Source organism: Xiphias gladius, chromosome 21 (assembly GCF_016859285.1).
Source record: "Xiphias gladius isolate SHS-SW01 ecotype Sanya breed wild chromosome 21, ASM1685928v1, whole genome shotgun sequence".
Classification (NCBI taxonomy): Eukaryota; Metazoa; Chordata; class Actinopteri; order Istiophoriformes; family Xiphiidae; genus Xiphias; species Xiphias gladius.
This window is the reverse complement of record NC_053420.1, coordinates 5,260,636-5,279,038: the sequence shown is the minus strand read 5'-3', so window position 1 is coordinate 5,279,038 and position 18,403 is coordinate 5,260,636. Positions and strand designations below refer to the sequence as shown.

General features: G+C 40.5%; 2 protein-coding genes across 3 annotated transcripts in view; one reads left to right on the top strand and one right to left on the bottom strand.

Annotated features, from left to right (window-relative positions):
- The window catches only part of LOC120807181 (E3 ubiquitin-protein ligase TRIM35-like), a 322,424-nt gene that overhangs the window by 27,988 nt on the left and 276,033 nt on the right, over nucleotides 1-18,403 (bottom strand).
- Nucleotides 1-18,403, top strand: part of mtss1 (MTSS I-BAR domain containing 1) — a 67,935-nt gene that overhangs the window by 21,642 nt on the left and 27,890 nt on the right. For both annotated transcript variants that reach the window (XM_040116155.1, XM_040116154.1), the window contains exon 3: nucleotides 5,186-5,259. In XM_040116155.1, coding sequence (XP_039972089.1) covers nucleotides 5,186-5,259 — 74 coding nt within the window. The remainder of the gene's footprint in view (nucleotides 1-5,185; nucleotides 5,260-18,403) is intronic.

Below are 18,403 nucleotides of genomic sequence, written 5' to 3'. Positions count from 1 at the left end.
TATTAAGACTCATTATTTCACTGCCTTTGATCGTCATATGAAAACGTGACGTGCACAGAGTCAAAAAAAGCAAAACTTATATGTCACTAACAGTAATTAAGCCTAACGAAGTGCAGAGCATATTTCGTTTGTGGCAGGTGGCAGCTCAGTCAGTCAGAGTGTTGTTCACTATGGAAGACAACAGATGAAGAGGTCCCAGAGTGGTTTACAAGTAGTTTATCTGACTTTTATAAAATTGCATAGCTAAGGTGTTTAAAATAACCACATCTTGAAGCATCTCGTTTCATATTCATTTTAGTTAGAAAGTGAAAGTCTAAATATATGGCATTACTGTGTGAAAGAGTGAATGCTCTTTTCCCTAAAGCTTAATGTTTTTCAGTAAATTCATGCAAGTGTATGTTTTTTTTAATTTTTATTTTTTAATTTTTAATTTTTAATTTTTTTTTTATGGTAACGGCAGAGCTGGTCTTTGATTCCTCTGAAATCTTCCACTTTCACTTTACTACACAGTGGAAAACAAAGTATTGACTTGACTTAACTTTTTTACCTGTTGTCTAGATTTTGCCTGATCCAAAATCTCAGTTTCTTAATTTTGTTCTGTATTTTTTTAAACAAACTCTCCTTGTGTTGAAATAACTACCGCACAATGGTGAGAAGTTTGTCCTTCGTATTTAAACTCAGGCATATTATTGGCAGCTTTATCCAAACATTTGGAAGGTAACAGCTCCCACCAGACAGAGTGAAAGTTCTCTGTCCGGTGGGCTTCTGCTGGCCCCTGGCCAGTGGTTGACTTACTGTAACCCTGCACTAAACATATTCTGATTGTTATATACTGTACTTTACATGATTGCTGCATGTTTTTTGACTCTGACTCTCTGTGTCACACACACACACACACACACACACACACACACACACACACACACACACACACACACACACACACACACACACACACACGGTGATCCAGTAGCTGGAACAGTGTAATAACAGTGTTATGGCTATGTTTCCCAGTAGGCCCGTTTACTTTGATAAGTATAGCTCTGCCTGATGCACCCAGTCACAGCCCATTAGCCCTGCCAGTCGGCCGGCTACGCACACAGTCACGTACACAGATGTAGGCACAAAAAGTACATCAAGGCACAAGCAACTCTAATTTTTAATGCTACTTAAAAGATCTGCTGCGGACACATGCAGACATTGCACAGATAAAGCTTTAATCCGGACTGGAACTCCACAGTGGTGTTTGTTCATTAAATCGCAATAAAAATAAAATACCTTTTCTAATCTGAGAAATAAAAACAAAGACGTTTAGGGGCAGCTTATTTTTTTGGAAATAAATACTTACTTTTTGTGTTTATAAGCAGTTATATACAGTGAACATTACTGCGATTATTAGGCATGATTTTCTACACTAAGTCTAAACAGATTTGGTGCAGGAAACATTTAATTAGGTTATTGTCAAGAGGTGTTGTGACTCACAGTAGAAAACGTCTCCACATGACACACGTGAGTTAATCTGTAGACAAGTCTAAAGGCATCAGACAGAAAGACATCTGGACACAGTAGATGTGGTTAAAATTAAATAACTGTGGTTAAAAAGATGGCTGTGGCTTCATTGTTGTCACGGGATGAAATCATCTACAGTACTGCAGTACTACAAGCAAAGTGGAGGATGCTTTCAAAAACAGTGCAACCTTAAAACGTATAAACAGTTCCTATTAAGGAAAAACTACTTATCAGTCTCCTATTGCTTCTGTTGATAGGCCAGTACAGCCCTTGAGTGTCTGAGCTTTAGTGCAGAAAGTGGGTAAAGCAAAAACACCAACAAACTGCTAGCTATACATGGCTAACATAACATTGTTTAATTTAGACATAATAGTAATTATAGTAGTAGTAATAAACCGCAGAATTCAAATACTGATTTGGACGTCGATTACCATGACAATGGTTGGAGTTTCGAAGCTTGCAGGCATTCGGCTCAGCCCTGAACTAGTCAAACAAACTGGCTCTACCCTGTTTGTTTTGAATGACAGACAGAGACATTTGCATCATGACAGAAAAGTTGCATTGTGAAAAAGCAATCATTGGAAAAAGGATGCTTTGAAAATGGAAATTGGCTATGCAGTAATGACCTGCAGTAAACTGTTATGGTGAAAAGAAGCAGGATGATATTACATTTCGCAATATCACTATATTTTACACTGCAGTTTACCTATTTTAATTTTGAAAACTTTAATTCTCTATACTTGTGTGGCTGGATACGTGAATTTCAGTAATGTTTCATTTCAGTAATATTAGAAATTGTCATCTGTAATCCAAATTCTTAATGAGCAGTATCACTGCTTCTGTTAAGTCTGGGGCACGAATCCATAACATTTTTATCCTCTTACTGCTGCCCCCAGCTAAATGTACTTTTACTTTTAAAATCATTTAATGAGACTTTTTTCCATTTCAAATCTTCTAAAGTCAACTTATTAAACAGCTGAATTATTATATTAGCATCTGTGTCATATTTCTCCTGTAGAATGAATTTAACTCGAACACATTGTTTGGGTTTGGAATGATTAGAAATTTTAGTCATGAAGTCTGGTGTAGAATTTCAAAAAGCAGCACCACCCTGACCTGTAGTTTAGTACCTGAGCCTTTAAAGCAGCGTGTACCTGCTGAACAAAGACAAACCCAGAGCTTCTGTAATGCTCCAGTGGGGGTTTTGGTGTCTTGTTCAGGAACATTTTTTTTGGAGAGCCACCGGACTGTTCAGGCAGCCTGGGATCATGGGACAGCGGATCAAGCATGTCTGTGCACACACAAAGCAACAGTAGTGTGTTTTAACTTTATGGTTCTGCTACCAAGACTTAATATTACTTTTAAACCCAGATGTGACAAGAGTTTTAGTGACCAGTACCTCATTATTCTCATTGGTAGGTTTGTTGCATTGTTATAGTTCATTTACACTAAACAGAGCTTTATTATTTTTGAATATTTGTTAGTTGTTTAAGTCAAACCTGGAAATTGTTTCTGTTTCATACAAACAATGAAACCTTTGACTTTTAGAAGATAATGCATTGGGTGTGTGTGTGTGTGTGTGTGTGTGTGTTTGTGCGTGCTTGTGTGTAGTTGTGTGTAGCTGTGCATGTGTGTCATGTCTTTGGTCTTAATATGAAAGAGAATTTCCACTGAGGTCAGACAGACAGACAGACAAGCACGCACACAGAAACACTTACACTCGCACTAACTATTGACAGCACTGTCATCTGATCTTCTTATTTAGGTTTTCTGGGATAATGACTCTGTGTGTGTGTGTGCGTGTGTGTGTGTGTGTGTGTGTGAGAGAGAGAGAGCGAATGTGTGCAGCTATAGAAGCATAGACCTGACTGGTAATGGAACACACACACACACACAGACATGGAGACAATAGGTCCATTGATGATCATGATGTGTGTGTCAGGAGGTCTCCAGTTGCACTCCTAACACTGGCCTTTGAGGGTAACTGGCTTCTCATGTGACTTCACCAATCATGCTTCCAAAATAAAAGTCCTTTAATTTTCTTCTTTAAAACCAAGAGGAGGTTTGTTTGTGATGTGTCTTCTGCTTCAGACTGTGATCCGCCTTCTGCTGCGATTCTTTGATCTGAACCAGAGAAGAAATCTTTTGTATTTTGTTTGTTTTGGTTCACGCTGCCCAGTTATAAGCAAACAAAAGTCACATTATTCACATTATAATCTGCCATTCATCCCGCAAGAGTAAAGTAAGCCAGTCTTATTCAGTTAATGTAATTTTAGTTCATAATAACGAATGTTGGTATGTTCCTTTCCTCTGGTGTTCATAGGAAGTGTTCATAACAGTTGTTCATAACAGTTGAGAACAGGATGAGAATCCGTACATTTAGACTGATATTGTACTGATAGTGCTTATGGGTTTGGTACTTTATCTTTTAATTCCCTATTATATTCTCATTTCTTAACTACAGTTGCTACTGCATTGCACTTTGTGGCCCTATAGGTTTTTATGGGAACTGGGACCGTGGGAGTCCTACTTGAAGCCAATGTGCATAAATGAATTTTCCAAATAAGGAGACACGATCTCAAAGGCTCCTGAGAGGCACCTGTCAGATCCCTTCGCCCAATCCCTCATCAGCTTCCCACCATCAAACACATTCAGTCATGTTTCTTAGAACGCATGACTAGTGTGGAGGTACCTCTACTGTGAACGGCAGAAATTGTTCTTGTTTTTTTGTTTTTTTTTTCGTGTTTGATTTGCAAGAAACAGCAGTTTGCCACAAGTTGAAAACCATGTTGCTTTGTTTTTGTCTCTCAACAAAAATATTGCTGCTGTTGCTGCTAAAGGGCATTTCTGTATGTTTTATTTTTTTTTTTTATGGTCATCGGCTTTGCTTGTTGACAGTCTGGAAGTGGAGTGGCTGATGGAACGCCAGCATGACACATTTATATTGCAGCAGTTGTGCATTTGACTACCCGAGCCATCCACCCCCACCCACCAGGGCTTACAACTGCGGAGTGTAATTGTTTCCACGGCCCATTATTGCAAACACTGGGAGATGACGTTAGAATGCCTCTAATAGCCTATAGAGGTATATAATTGTTATCGAACTATTTTTAGTATCATATTGTTTTTCTTGTGGTTCAGTAAAAAAAAAATAAAAAGTTTTGAGGCCTGGTATCAGTCTGATTGGGAACCACTGATCAACCCAACTGTTACCTCATTTAAGCATTTTGTTCTCTTGGTCATGTCTTAACTGGTCAAAGCTGAGTTTGAGCGTGAGTGCAGCTTCACCCATCATGCAAAGAGGGTTAACAGAGCGAGCGTTCAAAGTATGTTTTGAATGTTTTCATGACTTAACGATAACCATTTTTCAAGTGCCAGTACCTCACCCTTTTTATAGCCATGTCATACTTTCAAAATCCTCCCAAGTGTCACCGCATTACAACCACCCCTGTTCAGAACCAAGCTGAACAAAACCATTTGTCTGTATCTGTCCAGACTTCTCTCAGTTTCTCCTAATTTCCAGTAGTTGGTTCAGATGACACTCTGACTCCTCATAAACTGGTTCCCTGACAATTTTCAGTGAGTCTTGTACAAATCCAGATTAGACTCACAGAACTTGTTATGTATTTAATGGATTTATATAATAATATATGTGTGGCGTTTGTCTTTGATTCAGGACTACCATCGTGGTTACTGGAGCCTTCCTGGATGCCTTTCAGAAGGTGGCTGACATGGCGACCGGGACCAGAGGTAAACAAACCGACGCGCACACAGACACACACAGACACGCGGGTATGCACAGTACGAACCAAAAAAATACAGTTGGATTGTGTTCTCGGCTGCGGGCCAGACGAATCTGGAGGAAAATCACTGTGTCTTTGTGTGTTTGTGTTTGTTTGTGGATGCATACTCGTGTGGTTGTGTGTAGACTGTGCCATCATGTAAGTGAGAAATGTTTTCCCTCTTTTCCCTCCCTCCTTCTCACAGTGAGATTGTTCACTGTCTCTTTCTTTTCATTATAAATAGTGAGATCAGGAGGGAATTAACTAGCTCCATTAAAGCTCTGTGGACCACGCTCTCTGTGTGTGTGCGCGTACACACGCATGTGTCTAATATAATATAATATAGAAACCATTAACGATTGTGCTACTCTAGAATGAAATAGGCCAGGAAAAATTTCCAAGAAAACTTTCAGTACATCTCCCTTTTTCTTTTCTTTTCTTTGTCGTGTATCTTTTCTGGCCTTTATGCCAAGTTACTTGAGCTGTATTTGGGTCATTTTTCTCAATATTATTTTCTCTCTCTCTCTCTCTGTCTCTGTCTCTGTGTGTGAGTGTGTGAAGTAACACAGCGAGACCTCATTTGCAGCTGCCTTGTTTTAACCCGGATTAGGTTACGCACACTAACGTTCACACATAGACACTTCGTAATGCAGGTCCGTTGTAGCCCTTCGATGCTGAACGAGTCCTCCAACACTTGGACATTGTTTGATTTTTCACAGTATCACTTTGTCAAGTATAGAGGTACACCTAATGGCCATGACAAACATTATGCACTTATGTGACGGTTGAACACGTGGTTCCAAAACCACAGACATTAAAAGAGTACTCCACAGATTTAGCATTGCTCTCTATTAACGTTGTCGGACCCACGACGCACAGTTTAAAAAAAAAAAACACAGGATCAAAATAAACGCAGCAGAACCAGAGATAACGTCCTTTTTATTTATATTGTCAAAACCTCTTGCCTACACCACCCACAATGTACCTTGACTGCCAACAGTTTTGGACGGGGAGTTGGTTGTGGTATGCAAGTAGCACTTAATGAAACCCGGGAGCTTCTAGCCTCAAACAGAGATGAGGATCGGGCTACAGAGGTCTGGTAAGCTCACTAACTCCAGACCCCCAGATTCTTTTCATTTTCAGACTTGTAGATTTCAGCCCCAACCGAGACATAAAACAGACATAAAACATTTTTATTGTAGGTCAACTTCAAACAGTAACAAAACATCTATTATCCCGTGAATAAAGTATCACTAGTGAGACCCGCTGATGCAGTCTCCAGGCCGTATAAATACACAGAGGATGTAGACAGGGACGACCACTGTATTCAAAGCTGGAGTGCCTGTGTGATGGGGCTTTGTCAAGACAGTCAGCTGCTGGTATGATTATGTAACCCAGAAGTCAGTTGGTATTTAAAGGAAATCCAGTAACGTGTGTGTGTGTGTGGGAGGGAGGTGAATGATGGCCGCTCCCCTTCGCGGAAGCCTCAGCAGACCTGCTCTGTCATGTCTCGTGTTCATATTTGTTTCTAAAAACAGAGGGAACACACATTAGGAAATGTTAAGAGCATATAAATGTGTATCATTAGCTGTTAGCCGCTGGCAAAATTGTATCTGTTGTGACTGAACAAACATACAGTACAGTCCTTAAAATACAGAGCTGAATGTGAAATGAACAGCTTCAGGCAGGTTCAGATCACATTCTGCAGCTCATGACATCACCTGAAGCATTGAGGCTGAACATCTGCAGACGCTTCACCACCACTGTATCATAAGGTGTCCTCACGCATCTCACATCACAAGACACGAAGCAGTCAGCATGTGCAATACGTGTTTATCTCTCTCTCTGTTAGACATGCACACACACTATCTCATACGTACATTATACTGTATATACTTTCTGTGTGTGTGTGTGTGTGGTTGTGTGTGCGTGCTGCTTAAAGCTACACAACTTTGTAGAAGTCATCTGTCAGCACAGTGTCATGGCTGTTTGAGACGCAGAAAGTCACGGGTTCAAAGCCTGCTGCAGCCAATGTGTCCTTTCCCGTCGACACGTCCTCAAGGCAAGGCACCGTAACCCGCTACCGGCCCGCGGTGGATGTGTCTCATAGTCCTGTGTAGACAGAGAAGAAATGAAGAATTGCTTTTTCTGCAACGATGGCCATGAGATGAGTTAGGAGAGCTGGTTACGGTAGGGTTCAATTTCTAAAAACTACTTTTTATGTTTAGAAATAGCCAAGATTTAGGATTCTGCAGCTCAGATGGCAGAGTCGGTCATTGATCGCAGTGCCGGTTGTTTGTGGTTTTGTATCTCTAAATGAATTGTCAGATAATCAATTTGTTGGTCGACAAAAAATTGATCAGCCCTCACAATGAAATTTGTAAAGGATATTTCTACATCCTCACCATCACAAGTTGCGTCCAATAAATAATACAAAGGTCACCTATAGCACAGCTGTTGATGTTGGCTGTTGCAGGAATTCAAATAGTGCTTAAAAAGTTAGTCAGTTAATCGATTTAGCCAATAGAAAATTAACCATCAGCATTGTTGATAATTGATTAAACATTTAAGTTATTTGTCAAGCAAAAATGCCAATATCATCTGGCTTCAGCCTCTCAAATGTGGAGCTTGCTCCTTTCTTTGTGGGTTTCTTTCAGTTTTCAGTTTTGGGCTGTTGGTTGGAAAAAAAACAAGACATTTCAAGACGTCAACTGTTCTGAGAAATAGTGCTGAGTATTTTTCCCAATTCTTAATGGTTTAACCTTGGGTTGAGTTTTAAGACTTATGTATGGCTCTACAACTGAGATCCAAAGCCGAGCCACACCCTGGTCTTTGAAACCTCCAACCTGACTGAACTTGACTGGTTCTGCCAGACCTTCAGGCTATATTTTCGTTTGATTTCACCCATTACTGACCGTTGGTTCACCATGCGAATGCAGTGCACCGGGCTGTCCCCTTCTGTCTTCTGACACGCATGGACGCAGACAGTCGCCCTCAGTCGGAGAGAGAGAGAGAGAGAAAAATTTAGACAACGTGACACACTGCCTGACCTGCGTCTCAAGTCCTCGTGTCTTGTTAAGCCATTTGTCTCATCAGTATGATGGGTCACTGCATTGAGCGTAAAAGGGGTCAGACACAGTTCAGCCTATGTTGAGAAATTTGTTAAAAAAGTAATTCTTTGGCAGAAAACAGGTACGATTCTTTTGCTTTGTTTTGGTCTAGGTACACACTTTCACTCTACCTCTGTTTGCATAACGTCCACTTGCACATTGCCCTCTCACATTTATGTACAGTTCCCATTTGGTAAGTGTTGCGGTGGTTAGTTTATCATGTCTCATCTGTTTATCACTAGTGAACTTTTCTATATCATCTGTTTGTTATTATTTAGTGTTTTGTTTACTCGTTTTTACTCGTTATTAGTTATTATTGCCTTTTTTCACCTTAGTTCTTATTAAGTTGTTTGGTCTGTATTGTTTGTACCAAATAAGCTACCGGATGCCTTAATTTATTTCGGGATTAATAAAGTTTCTCTCTATCTACCCTGGTTCAGTCCCGTTTGGCCCTTGTCTGGCTTAAGCCTGCTTTGGCCCTACAGTGGACACAGGACTGTTCTCATCTGTTAACAGTTAGCTCAACGTAAAGCTAATACGGCCTTTACAGACTCCGTGTTGACCAAGCGCATTCCGCTGTTCTGTGCGTGTGTGTGTTCGCGTGTATGTGTGTGCGTGCATGCCTGCACCTGTGTAGTGTGTTTTGACAGCTGTCTCCTCCTCCTCCTCCTCCTCCTCCTCCTCTCTTCTCTCTCCAGCTTCTTCAGTCTGTCAGCTGCTGAGTTTATGTGTGTGTGTGTGTGTGTGTGTGTGTGTGTGTGTGTGTGTGTGTGTGTGTGTGTGTGTGTGTGTGTCAAAGAGAGAGACAACAGAAGATTGGAACAGCTGACTTTAAGGAAGGCCACTAGTTACCACTTTTCCACACACACAAACGCGCACGCACGCACACACACACACACAACACGCATACTCACAAAAACTGTTACACTCTGCGTTGACAAGTCTTTTCAGCGTACAAAAACACTTAATTGTTTTCTTCCTTTCATCTCCTCGTAACACCCACGGGGGACTGTGCGTGCGTGTCAGAACCAGTCCGGTTGGTTTGTGTGGCTGATTGCCATGGTAACACCCATGGCCTCATCTATCTGGAAAATGCCGTGGGTTTGAAGATTGTTTATTGGGATAGACAAAGTAACAGGACAGCTGGCAGCCTGTCGCCTTGCCCAAAGGCACATGAGTGGGTACTATACACTCGATGCGGGAGTTTCTCTATGTGAGAATGTGTCAAAACGTATTTCGCTGCTCAGCCGACTTTAACTGTAGTTTATCAGCGTGAATTCCTCATAGGCACTGACAGCTTCCTTGTGCTGTGTCAGTGTAGGTAACATCGGTACTTGAACACAGCCAGAGCCACTAGGCACCTTTTTAAAAAAAAATAAAAAAAAAAATCCCAAACAGGTAAACGGTCACTTTTTTTCAAGCAAAAAGTCCTAATCAGCGTCGGCTAATGCTTCTGTTGATAGGCCAGTACGGTGTCTCAGCTTTAGTGCGAAAAACAGGTGCGAAAACTGGATATCATTGAATAAAAACACCCACAAACAGCTAGCTACATATGGCAAACATAACGTTTGATTTAGATATATAATGCTGTGCAAAAGTTTTAGGTCCTTAAAGTAGAGTGAGAGTGCTTAAAAATAACACCATGAATAGTTTCTGTTGATCAATATTTGCTCAGACCACCTTTTGCCTTTTAAACAGCACCAGTTTTTCTCAGTACAGTTTTTCAAGGTACTTGGCAGGTAGGTTGTTCCGAGCATCTTGGAGAACCTGCCACAGGTCTTCTGTGGATTTAGTCTGTGTCAGTGTCTCCTGTCTCTTCATGTGATCCCAGACTTGACTCCGTGATGTTGAGATCAGGGCTCTGCAGGTTTGTTTTCCAGATGCAGATTGACAGCCAATCGTACCCCTAAATAGAAGTTGTGAGGCGTCGCTCTGTCTCTCCTCTTCTCACTGGATGATGTCAGTTCCGTCTGCTGGCTGTGCGTTGTGTGTTGGGTTACACCAGATTGAGTTTACATGAAATTAACTCACGTGACTTCATTCTCTTATATTTCAGTAAACAGAGACGAAGGCTCTGATAGTTCTGATAGCTCTGATAGCTCCGTCCGTCCGTCCATCCATCCATCTCATCCATGTGTTACATTTTTGGGGTTATATATCTAAATCTTGTCTTCTTCTTTTTTTTCTTCCTTTTTACACAAATCTTTGTGAGTAAAAAGCTAATGAGAATTATTTAGCACCTGTTCAACAAGCATACATTTGCATAAAAACAGTATTTTATGTCTGCAGTCTCCCATCCACTGGCATGTTTTAAGCCTTTAGCCAAACACGCTAAACAAAATAATATTCTGTTTAAAATAAAAAATATGAATAAATTCTAATCCTTTTCTCTATTTGTTTTTCTTGCACAGTGATAAAACAGAACAGCTAGAGTATTGATAAGCACCAGACTGATAAGCACTATAGATAAAATACCCATCCCTAGGGCAAGTATGATACATATGCCGTGTTTTTTGGCAATGAGTACTGACTGTAATTGTAACCGATAACTGTACATAACTGCAGTCATCAGTGATAATCTTTAGGACTGATAATAAGAACAGTATCCGAGTTAAAACCTAGCATAAATCTGGTCACAATCAGCTGATTTTTAGAGCAGGTTCCTCTTGCCTCTTCTCTGGTGGTTCCTCATGACTGGTTTCCCTAGCGACCGAGGAACTGTTGACGTCTTGGGCGTCATGTGGCTTTCAAAGCACACACGCAAACACAGGCACACACACACACACACACACACACACACACAGATCACAAGACGACCTACTGAGTGCTGACTAGTTCCACCGGAGGTTTCCTAAGGTAAGCTCTGTGAGTGTGTGCGTTTGCTGCAGGATTGCAGAGGTAAGGAGACCGTTTGCTCCATCCTGACTGACTGATGGGCTGGTCAACTGGTCAGTTAATCAATATCTGAATCAATATAGAGAGAGGAGAAGGAGTGAGTCAGCTAGGAGGGGCCTGTTACTGTTGAAACCACAGCCTTACAGTTTGCTAGAAAATCTCCCTCACAGGATACTTAAAAACAGCAACAGAAGAGTGAGGGAGTGGTAGAACTAACCAGCCATGAGAAGCTACTGTCAGACTCTCATTTACTCTGGAAAGACGGGGAGTGTGGTGGTGTTTCAACGGTCACGTGAAGCACATTTAGTGGCCCACAGAGTTACTGTGTGGGTACCTGTGTTGTCTCTCAGGTGTCTATTCCGTTAATGTTACTGTTTGTTCTCCAAAATATCTTTTTAATCTCTGAATACAGTACAGTAACTTTACCTCCACTGCAGAGGAGTAAATCTTGTTCATGTTTTATTTTTATTTTTTTCACACACTCTCTCTCACTCTCTCTCTCACTCTCACCCTCACTCTCACTCACACACACACAGGTGCCTGGTAGACTTGCTAATGCTAACGCAACCAGCAGCTACGTGTGTGAAAGGCACAAACTTGGGCTACGGCAGTCAGTGTTCTGCATTTTATACTTAACACTACAGCTGACATACGTAACAGACATCGGAGTCTTGCCTATTACTCTATGGTTAGTGAGATTTGACAGAATTTGGCCGAATCAAACTTTCAAATCCAACCGGACACATAGAAACTCATTTTGACCAGAAAAAGTTTTTAATGCACTTTGTGTATTGTTGGAAAAGTCACCTATAATGATATTGTATGACAACAACAATCTCTGTGATCATGTGTACAGTGCATTAAATAATTTACTGTGAAGTTCCTCTTTAAGAGCAGGACCGTCACGTGAATTCCTCTTTACATTTTTAAAGAATTTAGTTGGCAGTTTCAGTCCAGAGTGGAAGTTTGTAAAATCAGTGTTTTATCTGCAGATGTTCACATTCAGAGAGACTCCAGGGAGTAGATTAAGAGGAAAAGAAAAAACTGAAAACTGGTCTCTGTGGAACAACCTGGGAGCAAAGAAAACGACAGGAATTAATACACGCATATACACACACATACATACGCACACACACACACGTACGCACACACGTAACTCACAGGCTTTTCTGAAAGAGCCACATTATGAGCAGTGAGGAGGAGAGTGAAGCTGGAAAATCTGGGTTTAGGAGGAGGGTGAACAGTTCTCTGTCTGTCTCTCTGGCGTTGTGTCTTTGGAAAATGGAGGGAAACTATAAATGACTGGAGAAATGACTTGTTTTTTTTCCACCCAGAGAAGTTTGACTGATTTTTAGTTGAATCATTCACATATCATATCTTTAGCACATTTTATACAGTGTTGCAAAACAAATTAATTTGCATACAAGAATAAGCTTAGAAACAACATAGAACAAAGCCAGTGAGAGAGAGGAAAAATCACGTTTAAAATAAACCACAAATCTTCCACTTTGAACTGTTTTGTCATGGTGAATTTTATGTGAAGGATATTTTCTATACTTGAATGACTACTACAACTACGAAAATGTTTGTTAATGTTTCTTGTGACCATTTCTGCTGTGTATTGAGTGCTCAGCTTGACCAAACACGGTCAATCAATTTTTTTTAATTTTTTTTTTTAAATACAACATGTGGCCAAAAACATGTGGACACACCTTAGTTCTAGTAAAGGGAAATCTCAATGCTGCATCATAAAATTGCATTTTACACAACAATGTGCTTTTAACAGTTTGCAGTTTCCTGTTTAAACATGACAGTACCTCTGTGCGCAAAGCCAGGTCCAGTGTTGGACCTCACTAATGCTCTTGTCGCTAAATGGGAGCAGATCCCTGCAGCCAGGCTCCAAAATATGGTGGAAAGTTCCTCTCAGAAGAGTCGAACCTGTTATTGCAGCAGATTAAAGGAACCCTGTGGACTTTTTGACCACTAGTTGTGCTACGAGGCAATGTTTTGATGAGCGGGTCCCTGTTTTGCTTGTCTTTTGTTCACAAGCTGTGAAAGCCCTTTGCATGATCCCGCAGGCGATGTGATACATACTCTTGCCAGTGGTTTCAAATTATTCCCGTGATAGACAGGTAGCAGTACTGTGCCAAGAAAAGTACTGACCACCACCAGCAAAATACGGGGAAGAATAGGACTGCAAGTTATAAAACATGAATGTTAACAATGCTGGTCCCAAATCTTAAAGATCAGCTTTACAAATGTTTTACGAGGAAGGATATGCAGTCCACATTTTTTTTTTTTTTATGCTTCAGGGATACACGCTGTGTTTTTGGTGAGAAACTGAATGCTAACAGACCTGTGTTTGCTTCATGAAATGTTCGCCAATTAAATGTGGGTGTATTGTTCAGGCTTCTACATGCTTTTGATTATGTTGTGTATTTACAGGAGACTCTATGCAAAATAAAAATAAAAAAAGCTTGCTTGATCAAATGTTAAATTTCTCTTTGGTTCTGTACTGATAAACTCAAACAGATAATTTCTCAACCTTTTTTAGAGCTGTGAATCAAAAGGACACTGAAAGCCAGAACAATCAAAACGAAACTCACTCCCACACTGACTCTGTCTGATCTTGTCAGGTTACATTTTTCTCTGAAGTCATCTCCAGTCGGCTCTGAGATCAATTAAACATGTCTGAACACAAATGCTTCAAACGCCTACAGTGTTCAGCACCTGGCTGCGAGGCGCACACACACACACACACACGCACACACGCACGCTCTGGCTCTGTTGCATATGTTGTGATTCATGTGTTGCTTAATTAATATCGAAACCATAAGACAGGGCTAGGCATTGAGCTATGATCAGAAAAACTTTGAAACATGTTTGATTTTATGATGATGTAGCCAGTGAAACTGATATTGAAGCAGTAACAGAGAACTTGAGTTCACCAAATGAGAATAGACTACATCTGAACGAAATACGCAGCAGTACATGCAGCACCAGATACTGTTATGTCCCGAAAAGTAAAGAATAATGACGGTTTGTTACAACTTAGAATAATCAAGGTATAATAAATAAATAAATCAAGGTTGTAGTTCCAGCGTCGCCATGTTCCCGTCTCTGATAGTTATTTGGAGTAGAAAACAAAACGAAAGTGTAAAGTAACGTTATTATTATTAAAACTGTCGTAAACATCCACAACTGTTTCCAACTGGTATAGTCAATGTAGCCCAACTGCTGTAATTTTTCCAGCCGGTCTGATCTACTGTCTGTTTTGGTTTTCTTGACCTGTCTTGACTTTGTTGTGGCGATGTTACCATGTTCCCATGTCTCAAAGATGATAGAAATGACAGTCAAAAATATGACTGTAAGACGCAACTTGTAATAAACAAGGGTCAGGGCTGGACATATTGTAAAATCCTTCTATACTAGTGCTGCTACGATACCAGGGTTTGCCTACTGGTACCAACACAATTTTTTTTTTTTTCATTACTTTACTTTGGTTGTTATTTGTTTACTTTGTTGGAATATGAATTTGACCAGACATTTGATGGCAACTTTCAGTACATGACAGTTTAAGATACACATTTGCAAACTAATTTCAGTTAGTACCCAAAAGTATCAATACCCAGCCTTTTCTGGAGGTATCCTATAAACCTTGTTTTTTTGCCACTTGGTGCCACCACCACAAACTGGAAGTACATTGTCAAATTAACACCTTTTATAAAATTGATGTGGCAAATGTGTTATCTAACAGTTGCTTATTTACACACGCAGAAGACAGAGTGGCGGATCAAGGCATTGGAGTTGTGTTTGTGTCCTTGTGATTAATTTAAGTCAACATTTGGTCTCCACCAACTCCTGACGAAAAAATATCTGTCTCTAAGCTGCTCGATGTTCCGCTCCGTTAACCATCTAGTTTCTATCCGTGTCCGTTTGTGTCTGTTTTGGTGCTGCGCAGATAGTGGACAGCGCGTTTATCAGAGTTTTTTTTTTTTTTTTTTTTTTTAAACTGAAAACAGCCGCTGCTGAAAATGCTGAGAATGAGCCGGACGGTAAATGTGATGTAAAACCAAAACACGTTAAAAGAGCATTAAGAACTCGAGCTGAGGGGTTTAATTAACTACAAGTCTGTCGCAACTACAGATACCTTTCACATTACACACAGTAGTTGTGCCATCCATTGTTACAATAAAAATATTTATTAGAGCATCTTTAAGAACGACATCATGATGTGATATTTTTACTATCACACAGCCTTACAGTGCAACAACAGAAGATTTTACTGTGAACTGAAATAGTCATGTTTTTAATTAGTCTAGGTTTTTGCTTTTAACTGACTTTTAAACCAGAAAGGATTTAAAAAACAGACACGCAAATAGACTTTTTAAACATCTACTTTAGCTGCATTAAGATAATGTCTGTCACCGCAGCATTTGAGACTTAAATGTTGTCTGAGCTCAGAGCTGTCAGTGCAACAGGGAGGGAAAGGCAAATAAAGCAAACACACCTCGCCACACCTTAACGAATAACTGATGCCTCATACCTGGCTCTGTGTGTGTGTGTGTGTGTGTGTGTGTCCGTGTGTCCGTGTGTCCTTGTCCAAATTTCTGCACGTGTGTGTGGGTGTAACTGATTAATGTTTTGTCTTTGAGGAGAGACAGCAGAATGGAAGAGGAAAGGAAGGTGGAAGAGAGGGGACTGGGGAAGGATGGAGAGTGTGAGAAGGGAAGAAGGCAAACAGTTAGAGGACAATGAGACAAGAAGCAGAGGAGTGAGCGACGGAAGAGAGGATGCATGGGGGCGGATGGAGGGTGGATGAGTTTTTGTAGGAATTGAGGAAAGAAAAGGAGAGGGAAAGAGAGAGAGAGCTGCTGCTGCTGCTTAAACACACACACACACACACACACACACACACACACACAGGAAGAGGGATGGATGGAAGGAGTGATTGCTTCAAACGAGTGTCAGGATGTTACAGTCAGTGTTAGTCCAGGTTTCACTCTGACATCATTTTCTGTCCGTAAAGGAGCTGTTGGATGAGCGCGCACACCGATTGTTCTTTATTTTACATAACTCAGCCGTGACTCAGCTTTGCAGCCTGTGTGTGCTTGTGTGTGCTTGTGTTTGTGAGTCTGCCTGTTTCCTTCCTGTGCAGCTCTCACATTAAGATATTCGAATAACATGAAGTGAGTCAGTGTGAACTCTCAGATCAGACTCTTCAGTGTAAATGTGCTCCTGTGTACAGTATAAAAGCATAGACAAACACAATTCAAGCACACAATTTACATGCATGATACACAAGTAAGTTAATTTTAAAATTACATTCAGATGTCTCAATGAAATTTACCAGGAAACCACATTGTTTGTAGAATACTTTAAGATCCTGTAACACATGCTATCAGCAGTACACGATACGTTTGTATTGGGTGCGTGTCAGCATGTGAGTGACAAAGAGGACAGTTTAACAGGAAGTGTCATGTCAAAATACGGACTGCGTGCCACAAAGAAACCATTGTGTGTGTGTGTGTGTGTGCGCGTGCGTGCGTGTGTCTGTGTATAAAGATAAAACAGGATCCACTGTTGAATTGATGCAGCTCTTTTCACTCACTCACTGTCTGTGTCAACATTTATGTTTCCTTCTAAATGTTGCACAAACCTGAATAAAGGTTCAATACATTTTTCCAGCAGCTTTATATGAATCTTTTTCTGTTACACATGAGTCTTCTCTAGATGGTTTTACAACTTATCCATAGCTTGAAAAAGTTCCTGTTATCCTGTAAAATTCCTTATTGCTGCCCCCAGCCTGGGCTGGACCATAAGCCCAATTGATTGAAGTACTGATTCTATGAATGTCTTACGCACCGAAATTTAGAAATATCCCAATTTTCAGTGACAGTCAAACCAGGAGCGTAATCAGTCAATGACTCAGCAGCCCGGTCTCATGGTCAGTCTGTAATTAAACTGGACAAACACATCTGAAGTGAGCCAACACGAGAAAGGAAGAGAAGGCATTGACGTGTTAAAAAACGTGTTATATGCTGCATATTGATATTTAGGTAATTCTGATTTAATGAGCCCAACTTCTGACCTAATATGGCTTTTATATTACATCCTTTCATTCATCTGGAGCTTTTATGAGGCACTGATATGCTGCGAGTGAACGGCTGGATATAAACCGAGAACAAAATGTGGATTCAACTCCTGCAACATTCATAATGTGTTTTTAAAAAAAACAGTTTTCCTCATTGTTATTGTTCTTCGTTTTGTGTGTGTGTGAGTGAGTGTGTGAGTGTGTGAGTGAGTGAGTGTGTGAGTGAGTGAGTGAGTGAGTGAGGCGCAGCTGGTCAGCATAAAGTGTGTGTGTCTTTGTGTATGATGATATGCACAGATACTATAATGTGTTTGTTTCGAAAAATCAGGGGCTGTGTGTGTGTGTGTGTGTGTGTGTGTGTGTGTGTACATGAGTTTTCATTGTACCATGAAGTGCAACTGACTATATCAGGACTGTGTGTGTGTGTGTGTGAGTGATACTTAATATTGTTACATCCAGTTAACCAGGGCTGATTGTGAGAGGGATTGGTCTCTTTCTTACATAATTCATTAACAAAATGAGACACACATGCACACACTTATCGTTTCAACACGTTACAACACTCATCATAAGATCTTAATCAGATTGATTTTCCTTAACAATGATAGCGAGCGCACGCACACACTGGTGTGCCACAGTTTCCCTCAGTGCAACAAATTGTGGTTAGACGGATCAAATGCAGTTTGTAATGCAGAGCCTCAGTTCAGCTCCTGTTACATGCCGATCGTAGAGGCCACAGCAACGAGAAGGAAAAATATTCACTTTATGGGAACGAGAAGTTGCTTCAGGGTTTAGTCTGTTTCAGCACAGCGTGAAACCGTTTTTATTATGACGATGTTATACAGCCACCACACTAACATAAGCTTAGGTGACATGCTTTTCCCTGAAGTCATTTCTTTTGGACACAAATTTGGACCATCTGTACACGCCACTATGTCAGCTTGCTTTTTTTTCTTGCAGTTTCAGAGCTTTATTTTGAAACTTTTTTTTTTTTTTTTTTTTCTAATTTAGGA